The sequence below is a fragment of the Charadrius vociferus genome, unplaced genomic scaffold (genome assembly GCF_000708025.1).
Source record: "Charadrius vociferus isolate BGI_N301 unplaced genomic scaffold, ASM70802v2 scaffold248, whole genome shotgun sequence".
In the NCBI taxonomy this organism is placed as follows: domain Eukaryota; kingdom Metazoa; phylum Chordata; class Aves; order Charadriiformes; family Charadriidae; genus Charadrius; species Charadrius vociferus.
In genome coordinates, this window is record NW_009649851.1 from 1,007,991 (window position 1) to 1,019,729 (window position 11,739).

Below are 11,739 nucleotides of genomic sequence, written 5' to 3' on the forward strand. Positions count from 1 at the left end.
TGAAGGATTCTCTGTAGTTTGCTTCACCCCTGAAGGGCTTCTAGAAAAGTAAAAAATTATTTAAATTTCAGAAGCTGAAACATGCCTTGCTGATGAGAGAGGCTGACTTTGTAGCCGTTCAGACAGCGCTCTTCCACAGCAGTCAGGGTACTCATGGTTCAAAAGGGACTATCATGTCTTGTGTGTGTGTTTGTGGGCTGATCTGATTAAAATAGAAGTGGAAAAAGAAAAGGTCTTTGAGCCTTCATTTCAGCGAAGTATTTCAGCACAATGAAAATAAATTAAGGCTGAAACTCGTGCTGAAATATTTTGCTGAATCAGAGCCTGTTTTGTATTTTTCCTGTCCCCTCATGCTTTGTTTTAATTGGTGAAGCCAGGAGTGAACAGACTATAATCCTTGCTGCTCTGTAATCATTAGAAATAATGTTTTAATAGTGTCCAGATAAATTACTGTATTAGAATTAACTTGGGTCAAACAGCAATAAACCGAGCACAAATTCTGGTGCTTGTTTTGACCATAATCTTCTGTCTCTCACATACAGGTAAATATAACTGTTGTGGAGGAAACTTGTCTCTTCAGTTTGAAAATTATTCCTGGTAGAAACTGTGGTTTTGTGTCTGTCTGCTTATCAGCAGGCTGTGCATAGTGAGGCAAGGGGGAAGCAGTACAGTAGCTGAAGTGCATGAGCACCGGCTATATTTGATTTGCTGCTGTTCCACGAGCAGGTTTCGAGCCTCTGTCACACACCTCCAGCTATGCCAGTGTCTGATCTCCCCTCCTGCAGCTGCAGCCCCTCTCAGCATCTCTGGTACCAAATGAGGATGGGTAATTGGCATCAGACAGCCTCACAGCCCTTCCATCTGCCTATAGCAACTGGGAGGAACAAGTTTCCCAGGGATCTACTTATTTGGCTGCATGTGCTTGACAGAGCTTTATCCATGTTCATATTAAATCATTTTCCTTGGTCCTTGTGTCGTTCAGCCCAGCCAGTCACTGTCTTGTCCCTTAGTTTTGCATCCCAGCCTCTTTGCCCTCAGTTCATGTTTTCTTCTCAGCTTGCCAGGCTCATTTTGCCTTCCTTTCCTCCCAGGTCTGCCTCACAGGTCTTATTTTTACCCCTTTGCATTTAATTCACTCTCTTCCCTTCCCTCCCTTCCTTTCCTTCTCTTCCCTTCCCTAGGGTTCCCTGCAGGATGAAGATGATCTTCCTCTTCCAGATTAGCCTCTCATTTCTCTGTGTAGCTCATGGCTACAATGGAAAGGAAGGTGCTGCTTGGTGTGAACAATTTCTTCTGAATAAATTAGCAGCTTAGTAAGTCTCTTCTTAGTATGCACAAAAGTATTATTTTAAGGTGGCTTTTAACATAACCAAATTAGAGTGAGTTTAGACATCACTGGTAGAATCACACAGGGCACTCCATCCTGCCAGCCTTCAAGTTCTTGCTGCCAGAACGTGCCACCTTTTCACAAAAAAAGAGCATCAAAGATGTTTTATATAACAAAATAACTTTTTTTTTTTTATCTGACTTCAGAAGCAAACTGATCTGATGCCTAGCAAGGGGGCTTGATCAGCAGACCTCCTGAGGCCTCTTCCCACCTGAATTACTTTATGATTCTATATAATTTTGCCTGAGACTGGAAACAAAACTAGTTATCCAGAGGCAGACACACAAGCTTAAAAACTTCAGTGAAAACAAGTCAAATTTTGAATCCTGATCATATGAAAACAGCGCGTTACAAATGCAAGCAATCCTACAAATAGGCAGGTCTCCCAGACCCATCAGTAATGGCATGCCTGAATCATGCAGACATGAACGCACAGAGGTATCCTTTAATCCCTAATCAGCAGTGATGTTACCCGTGTGTCATGGCTTAGCTCCAGCTGGCAGCAAAGAACCACGCTGTCGCTCGCTCGCTGCCCCCCAAGCAGCGGGATAATGGGGAGAATCAGAGAATCGGCTTGCTTTAAAAGTAGGAATGCTGCAGGAGCTGATTACAGCAAGACAGCTGGAGTACAGAGACTCACTTATGATACTGATACATTTTCATTTATATCTTGTCCCTGATGCTATTATTTAGTCTTATCCACCCGAATAAAAGTGCCGCTATTATTTATCCTTCTGCACCTAGATAAACCTTTATATTTTCAGAGCTTAGCTGTGTATTGTATGCTGCACAGCACAGTTCTGAATTACTGCCTGCACTGTAACAGCAATGCTATATGCACTCCATCTCCCACCCAAACCTTAGCAGTGTGATACAATTTTTACTTCCATTTTCTCTTTACTTGCTGCTTTTCAAGCTTTCTGCTTTGTCCTTCTCCTCTGCTTCTGCAGCCCATGTGTGTTGGAGGGCAGATGGGCCGAGTCCTCAGCCCTGAAGCCTTTTCTCAGAGTCTTTTACAGAGTCCTCTCAGGCTGTTTTATCTCGCAGAGTTGTCACAGACCTCTCTCTCTCTCTCTGTCAGAGAGTGGAGTTAATCCAGGATCTGGTGAGGCACTGAAGGGTGTAGGAGGGAAGTGTCAGGCATCTGGTTTTGCTACGCAGTTCATCAATGGCCCAAGGGTAGGAGTTATCACAGAAAAACATGGCTGTGGCCTGTGACGAGGCACGTGGGTGTGTAATACCCACCTGAGTCCAGGTATTACACCTGGGAAGGACGGAGACTCCAGACTCCAACCTCAAATGGGAGGAAGCTCTCCTGAGCAGACGAGAGGATGTGGGTGAGGGAGGTGATTGGGTCACACAGCAGTTGTGGGCTGAAGCATGTATGTGTTAACACAGCAGATGAAAGAGTTCAGCAAATGTGGACAGACTAACATAATGAAACCACGAGGGAGAAATGAGAAACATGAAAAGGTTGTGGAAAAGTAAACACGACCAGTGGAAACACTGCTTTGTGAATTTACATTTTTGGCTACGTTTCTCCATCTGAGGAAGCAGAGGGACCAGATTCTGACAATCGGTCCCAGTCCTGTGCGTGGTCCAGAGCATCGGCATAGCACAGAGCTGGCACCAGCCCTGGGGTGATGGAGCTGCTCTGTGGCTTGGCCCCACACATTAGGGGTGGTCCTCTCTCCTCCTGGCTAAGTAAGCTTGTCCGTCCCTTGGGAGAGGAGGAGGAAGGGGAAGGGATATTCTCACCTTCCCCTTCTTCAATGTAAATGCCAAAATGTCTGTGGAGGTGCATGAGAGTAGCAAGGCAGGATCAGGGAGCCCTGCCAGCTAGCAGTTGTCTGTGCTAAAGGCTTAGTCCTGGACGTAGGAGGTGCTCCATGTGTGAGGCTTCCTTGGGTCTGTGAGAAATTGTAGGTGGCAGAGGGGGAAGTGAGGAGTATAACTTTTGGCTATTGTTATAGAGCAAAAAGAGTTATTGAGTGTATCTGTGGAATATTTCCAATGTGAGTAGTATGTGTAACTGAGTAGGACTTTAACTTTTTGTGAGAGTTGGTGACTCACACTACGCGACGTGCCATGGTTCTCTGAAACAGACATGTCCAGCACCAGCATCTGCATCGGCACTGCTCCCTGCAGCCAGGGAAGCATCCATTCACTCTTCAACAGTGAACAACGTGTGTTGCTCAGAATATGGTAATTGTGCTGCAATTAGATATTAATAGCCTAGACTTGGGGTTATTTGTTGGTTGACTGACACAGAAATTGATAGCAGATATCCTCCCATCTAAAGGACAGTAAATGTCCCTGTTAAACAGATTAATTTGCTTTTGACATGGGCCTAAACCATGTTCACAAGCAGTCTCCACAATTCAGCTGAGTCATGGTAACATCTGAAGTTCCTGTGTCTTGGCCTTGTGTCTTCACAGCCAAGTACACAACAAGGAAAAGTTTCAATGTGCTATCATGAGAAAATGATTTGAAAACAAAATAGCCCAGAGGAAGATAAATCATCTTTGAGTGGGAAAGAGGCATTGTCATCTCTTGCCTGTAACATGTTAAAAAATCTAAATATCTCTTCTTCAAGAGAAATTTATGATTAAGAATGTCTGAATAAGATTCTATAATCTCATATTAATGATTTCATGGGGAGAAGATCAAACACTGAAAGTCTTTTTAATCTAGTGAATAAATGGCACAGGAAGAACCAAAACCTGGGCAAATTCCAAATAATTTCTAACAAGATGATAACCATGGAAAAAAAAAAAAACTGGAAGGAGAAGTGGTGGATTGCCTGTGTTTTGAAATCAGTTGAAACTTGGTGTTTTTCTAGAAATTGTTCACTAACTTTGCTTGAGCAGAGTGCACATTATTGGGGATGAGTACAGGCTAATGGGGCGAGTTCAGTGGCGTAGGCTGTGCAGCATGGCTATATAATAACCTTACCTATCTGTATGTGAGAAAATTCCCTTATCCCACAAAACTTGCAAACACTGTCACCTTTTCACAGTCAGTTACCGTTGGTAGACTTATTCCATGTGTACAGTTACACATGCGTGCGGGACAGCCTGTAGCTGACAGAGCAGAGAGATGTGCTGGGTTCAAGAGACGGCTGCTTCTGCAGAGGCAGAGCATCACATCCCAGCGGATTAGCCCACATCTCCGGAGTGGGATGGGAGCTTGGCGTCGGTACTGGTGGCATGGTGCAGGGGCACTACCTGTGTGTTGGAGGGAAGGAGGGAGGCACACGCCACTGCGGTGCTGGGACCCTGGGCACAGCTGGCCCACGCTGTACGGGGGCGGCCAGAGCCCTGGGATCATCATAGCAGGTCTCCCGCTTGTGCTTGACTCCAGCAGCGCTTCACCTCTGAAGTATGTGATGGTTTACGCTCCTTGTTAGTGTGTGATCATGAAATGGTGTGGTTCCTTGTGCCCATGGATAAAATTAGCTGCATCTGGGTAATATAAGAAGTGTTTTCCAGTAGAACAACAGCACAAACATTATGCAGCATTCCTGTAAAACCGCACAAACTAAATGAAAAGGCCCAGTCTCAAAACCAGCTCTCGGGATTATCAAAACTGCCCTAGACTATTAAAAGTGAAAATATTTTGAAAATCTAATTTCTTTGACTATTCTGATTTATTTTCTTTAAGGTGTGCGGAGCACATAAACTAAAGCGAAGTTTGTGTGCTTCACACACCTTAAAGAAAATAAATCATCTGACCTTACTTCTTATTTCTCATAAACAAGAACAGTGGGACAATGTGTGGGTTTCACATTTTGAAAGGAAACACTGGAGCAGACTTTATTTCCCATGGTAGGGCTTTCTTTTTTAATTTACCAAACATGCTGCTTATGAATGATACCCTTTTAAAAGGAGCTGAACCATATTTTAGAGTTTTAAACCAGGGGTTCCCTTACATCTATCATCTCTGAATTTTACCTTACGGAATGTAAAAACCTCACACTGAAGGGAAAGAAGTGTATCCTTTCTAGATACGAATCTTTCCAGCTGTGAGAGACACGTGGGCACTCTGTAGAAGGAGGCGTTTGGTACCAGCATGTGGGACTCCCGCTGCCCTCTGCGTGAGCGGTGTCCGGGAGGGAGTGGGCGATTCTGGGGACTGAAAGTTTGGAGTGAGTGTTTGATGGGGGTCAGCCTGAAACATCTCAACAAGGGAAGATTTTCTGAGGGTGAATTTTGAAAAACTGTGTGCAGAGCCTTAAAATGCATAGGCCAAGGTGCTGACAAGGGAGAGAGCGTGACCCGTGGGACACTGGTAGAGCAGAGCAGGGTGCTGCCGCAGGACACCCCCACACACAGCCACTTGCTGCATTCAGCTGCTGCCTTGCCCCAGTCAGCTCCCAAGAAGGCTCTGGAAGAGAAACCAGTGTCCTGGGCCAGAGCCCGAAGCCTCCACTAGCGTGGGAATAGCACGCACAAGAGGATGCAGGGGCTGATTTACGTCACAGCACCGCGTGTAAAACAGCAAGTTACAAAAGGGCATTCTATAGAAAGAAAAAAAATACTAACTGAATATCAGAAGAATGTTTGTCTTCCTGCTTTTAGCTTAACGTGGCTCTTTTTTTAGTCTCTCAGCTATGATGACTGAATTTGTAGTAGCTGAAAATGCCACAGAGTCATTAAAGTGAGCTTGAGAAAGTGCTGGGAGCCTGTACCATGCTTCACAGCTCTCCTGAAACACACCACTACACTTGCTATGGTAGACACCAGAGACCAAAATATGAGGTAATGGCAGCACCATTGCCTACTACAAAAAAAAAAAAAATTAGAGAAGTGCATCATTTCACAAGTAATCTGTGTCAGGCAACATATGTTATAAAAACATGCTGCGACTGATAAATCTTAAAGGAAAGGTCAAGTAAACCCAACCCAACAAATTATTTGCAGTAAAAGGGAAGCTCTTCTCCAACCTTTTCTCTCTTTGTCCTCTAATTCTCACTTTTCCCATTCAGCAAACTTCAAAGGTTAATCAATGACAGGAACAAACAGGTGAAACCTCTCTCCTGGCCTTGGAATAGCCCACAACTAAAATGCTCGCGAGGGTTATTCTGGTGGAGGTCTGATGCCACCTAAAGTCTCCAACAAGTCTTGCAGTAGAAGAAATCAGCATTTCTCCCCAGCATTCTCGAGCAGTAACAGCTCTGAAGTAATTAGTTATTTATAGATCTTTGTGGCTACATTAAGCACAGCAGGAGTTTTCACTGTGAGAAAATTAGCTCAGTCATGCTAGGCTGGGTAAAAATCCAAATTTCTGTCATCCTCAGCCTGCGAGAAGCAGATGTTGTAACTCAGTCCAAAATCAAAGGTCTTAAATGGAGAAGCTGTCTTTATTCCCCTGATGTTAAAACTAGCTTGGTAATGATGTTCCTTTATTTTTAACATTCGGAGACCATGTGACTGTAAAAGGAAATCAGATTCAACAGATGGAAGGGCATTGTATGCAAGACATGTTCCACAAATTATATCAAGCCTTAACGTTTAGGGGATAACAATGTGCATTTTAGAGTACTCTACAGAGCAGGGTTCATTCCTCTATCACTAGAGTTGGTGAATAAGCCTGTTAAAATGTATTATAATAAAAATATGCTGGTGTTGCAAAAATATACAAACTTTGAAAAAATGTGTTGCTTTTACCAGATTTCCTTTGGACTAAGTATTGATTGTTAGGGTTTTTTTATGCCTGATTTACTAGAGGTTTTCTTTAGGATTTTTTTTTTTCAATTTTATTTGATTTTTCATTTCCATTTTCCCTTGTTTGTGCATTAGCGCTCAACATAAGAACATCAGTATTACGCATTTTCATTACTGATGTGGTCATAACAGCTTAGAACTGAAGTTGCTTTTGGATTTGAAGTATCATTCAAAGTGGCTGCTATTGGCTGCTGTCAGGAAGATTAAACCTCTTCCTCTAGGTCCAAGTGTCTCCTGACTACTACAATGAAACAAATTGATTCTCGTTTTTTACCTTTAGTTTCAAGTCACCCAGAGGCAAGCACGGGAGGAACTACCACACCGCACAGTACAGAAGTGGTGGGGAGTGGAAGGGGACCTAGGCTGCCTGAAGTCAGAAGTGATAGAAGGGCAGCCCCTTGGGCACTTGCATTTTAACCCTCTTAAGTTTATCAGCGGGTGGTAGATGTTCTGGACAAAGCAGAACCTCTGCTAATGTGGTTGTTCCTCTCTCTCCAGCACCCTCTCGAGCTGCTCGCACGCCGTGGTGGCCCTGCTGTACCCCTTCTCCTGGCAGCATACCTTCATTCCTGTTCTGCCCTCATCCATGATTGACATCGTGTGCTGCCCTACTCCCTTCCTGGTGGGACTGCTCTCCAGCTCTCTGCCCAAACTGAAGGAGCTGCCCGTAGAGGAGGTAGGAGCTGGCACCAGAATTGTTTGCCTGGAGTAAAGCTGGCCTCACCCTGGAGAGGGTCTGCCATTCGTGTGTTTAATTTTTAATCTGCCTCTTTGTTTCTTTCTGCGTAATTCTCCTGGGCAACTGCCTCTCGGTAAAACTGCAGTAATAGGTTTAGTCTTCTCTTTAGTCCGCCCCTCTTCCCATACCTGGCACCTTGACAGAGAGAAGTGAATGTTAACCTGGTCAACAAGTAAGTACAGTGTAAATACGCTGATTTGTTCTGATTTTGTTGTACCTAGAGCAAGAAGAGGAAGACATGAAGTGCCATCTGCTATCACGTCTGCTTCAAGCTGTGCATGAAGCCATACCCAGCACAGAAAATAAATCCTTTAAGGCTTTTTCGTTTTTTTGTTACTTCTAAGACTTTGTTAATACTATATTGGAAATCAAATGAGAGTTGCGCTTCATCAGCTCTTCCAGTAAAGTATCACAAAAATACTCAAGGGCACACTCTTCTCTCTTACTTCTATTAGTTTCCTGTCATTTTCTACAAAATTTTCTTTTCTTGTGCTCACGTTCAAGGCTCTCTGTGCCTCTGGCTTATGTAAATCCCTGCTCTGTTTTCCTCCCATTTTCCTAACATTGCTCTCCCACATATTCCCAGTTCCGTCTCTCAGCTTTGCTGCTTCATTATCATTAGTATTTCACACCTTTGCCCTTCAGAAGCCCTGCTGCCTCAAATGGCACCGTTTTCTTTAAAGCCCTCTGAAATACTTTTCATCTGCACGTTACAAAAATGGTTAGCTATAACTTGCTTAGGTTTAAGAAAAAAGACCTGCCTAACCCTTCTAGCTTTTTTTATTTATTAACCTAGTATGACATCTGTTGTATCTAAATATGTTAAGTTAGACTTCAATTTCTAAAGAAAAACTTCATCTTCTTGTTTTATAAAACACACAACCTGTCATTTCACAGTAGGAATTTGATTCGTGTTGAGGCTTGGGACCGTTCAGATGATCTTTCGCTCTTAAAAGGCAGACACAAATGAATGTTTTCTGTATCTTCAGATATATTTCACTATGGTGTTTTCTTTTCTTTAGGCTTTGATGGTTAACCTGGGATCTGATCGATTCATCAGACAGGTAAAGTACAGCTTGAAATGTTGCCATGCAGTCTAGCAAGCTGTTTACTCCTATAGTATGATTAAGTTTCTTTGATTAGAGATATTTGGCAGGAATTGTGCAGTGGGAAAGAGATTAAAAAAAAAAAAAGTGCTAATTTTCTGTTTCACCTGAAAATAAGTACTGCTCCTCAGGTATGCAAAAGGGATTGAGGCTGTGACTGTCAAAAAAAAATTAAGAACTGTATTCACAGTGCAAAGTAAACATCCAAAGACAATAACATCATGTTAGCAAGAAAACTCACGCTGTTGGAGGTGAAAAGGACAAAAATTGCAAAGAAAAGTTTCTGAGTGAGAGATGAAAGGTGAAGAATAGTTTAATGTGGTAGGAAAAGCAAGAGCCTTGTCAACAGGGAGATGAAGGATCACCGTCTCCTCATAGTAATGTGGCACTAAGTAATTTCAGAAATAACAATCTGCAGGTTAGATGAGTAAACTTTCTTGTGTGATTCCCTGGAAGATATGGCTGGTGAGTAGTGGTTGTAGAGCTAACATTCTTGTGTCTACTCGCTTTTGCTGAACCAGCATTAAATAAGGTGAAGAGAGCTACAGGGGGAAAACCCAGACAACAAGATATACTAGAATATAAGTAAAAACAACTGTCAAGAACCAAAGAAGCTGCCTAAAACCAACTAGAGCACCTGTGTGTACATGTAGCTAGGCTTTGCACCATGTGTGTTTAGTTAACAACTATTTGGACTCTTTGTCATGTAAAAAAGTGATTCCAAGTTTATATATGTTTACCTTGCTCTTTGGATTATCATTCCTGACTTTAATATCATTAAGAGTGACACAAAATTTTGTTTAGAAACATATGATAGTTGCACATAGTTTTTCAATAGTTTGTTTATATAGGCATGACAGTAGCAGATACAAAATGCTTTTTCTTCTGGATTTTAAACCTTGCAGAAGTAGTTACTGTAGTTGCTGTGTAGGGTAATGTGATCTAAAGATTTTTATTTTTTCTACCCTGACAGATGGATGATGAAGACACACTATTACCTAGAAAATTGCAAGCTGCTCTGGAGCAGGCTCTAGAGAGAAAGAATGAACTGATAAATCAGGATTCAGATAGTGATTCAGATGATGGTAAGTTTGGAAACAGGAACTTGTATAAACAAGCATGTAAGTAGTATTGTGACTTTCCATCCAGGAGAAACAAAGATGGGACTTCAGTACTCAAATACCTTTTGCGACATCAAACACACAGGGAATGGAACTGATAGCATCAACCCGCAGCAGTACATTGTCAGCAATCTATTTTAATTTCTTTGTAAATAACATGCACTCCCATGAGTACCTCTAAACCTTTACTCAAACAGAGGTTTGCAGTTAACTTGGCCCTAATTCAATCCAGATAACTATACGTGCTTAGGGGTGTGTCTGAGTTTGGAGTTGCTCTTGGTGCTTGGTACATTCAGGGCAGAGAAGCAGGTACCTCCAGAAAATAGTTTCAAGGCAAGAGGGGCTGAGTTGCCTCTGAAAGTTCATATTTCTCTCCAGCAATTATAAAAACAGCCCAGGGTGAATTTAAATGCCTGTGGTTAAAAGGTATGAAACAGCCCCCTATTCAGGTTGTGAAATTTATTTCTACTCATCTGTGTTACATATGTAAAACTATTTTAACATCTCAGAAATTGTGAAAACCCAAATTCTACAACATACCCTTTTTGATCAGACCTTGGTAAAGGCTTATTATCCCCAGAGCAAACATAATTCTGAGTCATTCAGAAGCTTCTCAAGAAAACTTACTCAAGAGTTAAAATATGAGGTATAATTTGGTGCAGCGCCCACAAAATTTTTAATTTTCTGAGCTGTTTCCTGAGGATTTGTATTTCTCATTGGCTCTTCGTTATAAAATACTGAGTTTATGTAGACCTGTGCTCTTGATTATAAAGCTGTTGCTCCATCTGACATATATAGAGGTCTGCAAGGAGCCGGTACAACTCCTTTCAATTATTAGCACGGCATCAGTAAAACGCTAGATGACAGTACCCGGCCCCGTGTGGATGACAATGCTGAGAGCTCTGGTAGCAGCTGATTTTGGTGTCTTATTGCCGCCTTATTTTGCAGAATGTAACACCCTGAATGGATTAGTGTCTGAGGTTTTTATCCGATTCTTTGTGGAGACAGTTGGCCATTATTCCCTGTTCCTAACCCAGAATGAAAAAGGAGAGCGTGCCTTCCAAAGGGAGGCTTTCCGTAAATCTGTAGCCTCCAAGAGCATCCGCCGCTTCTTGGAAGTTTTCATGGAATCCCAAATGTTTGCTGGCTTCATCCAGGACAGAGAGCTGAGGAAATGCAGGGCAAAAGGTAAGGGCGGTTTTGTTCTGCGCCGTGCAGGTTGCATTTTGCACAGGTTGGCGCCTCTCTCTACTGTCAGGGCTGAGCAAATTCTGTACAGCACATAAATCTCCCCAAACACGTTGTCTGCTTCACGTGGGCCAAGATTGTAGCCATGGTGGTGGTAACACAAAGGCTTTAACCAGAATAATAGTGGTATCTGAGCGCCTTAAATCGCTCAGAGGCGAAACGGGGAACGATCCTGCGGGGGGCACAGCCCGTCCCGGATAGGAAACGTCCCTGGCGCCCGCCGGGGAGAAGCCTGGCAGCATCCCTAAGAGAAATCCCGGCTCACCAGAACGCCAGATTAAATGGAGTTTACCGGAGGCAACGCTCCAAGCCAGCCCCTGCCTGGGGCGTGGCGCTGCGCGGGGCCCGGCGGGAGTCGCGGCTGGCCCGGCCCGGCTGCCCGCTCCCGTGCCCGGTGCCACAGGGCGAGTTT

General features: G+C 43.3%; 1 protein-coding gene across 1 annotated transcript in view; it reads left to right on the top strand.

Moving 5' to 3' along the window:
* The window catches only part of ST5 (suppression of tumorigenicity 5), a 98,800-nt gene that overhangs the window by 85,426 nt on the left and 1,635 nt on the right, over positions 1–11,739 (top strand). The window contains exons 14-17 of the mRNA XM_009890954.1: positions 7,612–7,789; positions 8,875–8,916; positions 9,932–10,043; positions 11,028–11,267. Coding sequence (XP_009889256.1) covers positions 7,612–7,789; positions 8,875–8,916; positions 9,932–10,043; positions 11,028–11,267 — 572 coding nt within the window. The remainder of the gene's footprint in view (positions 1–7,611; positions 7,790–8,874; positions 8,917–9,931; positions 10,044–11,027; positions 11,268–11,739) is intronic.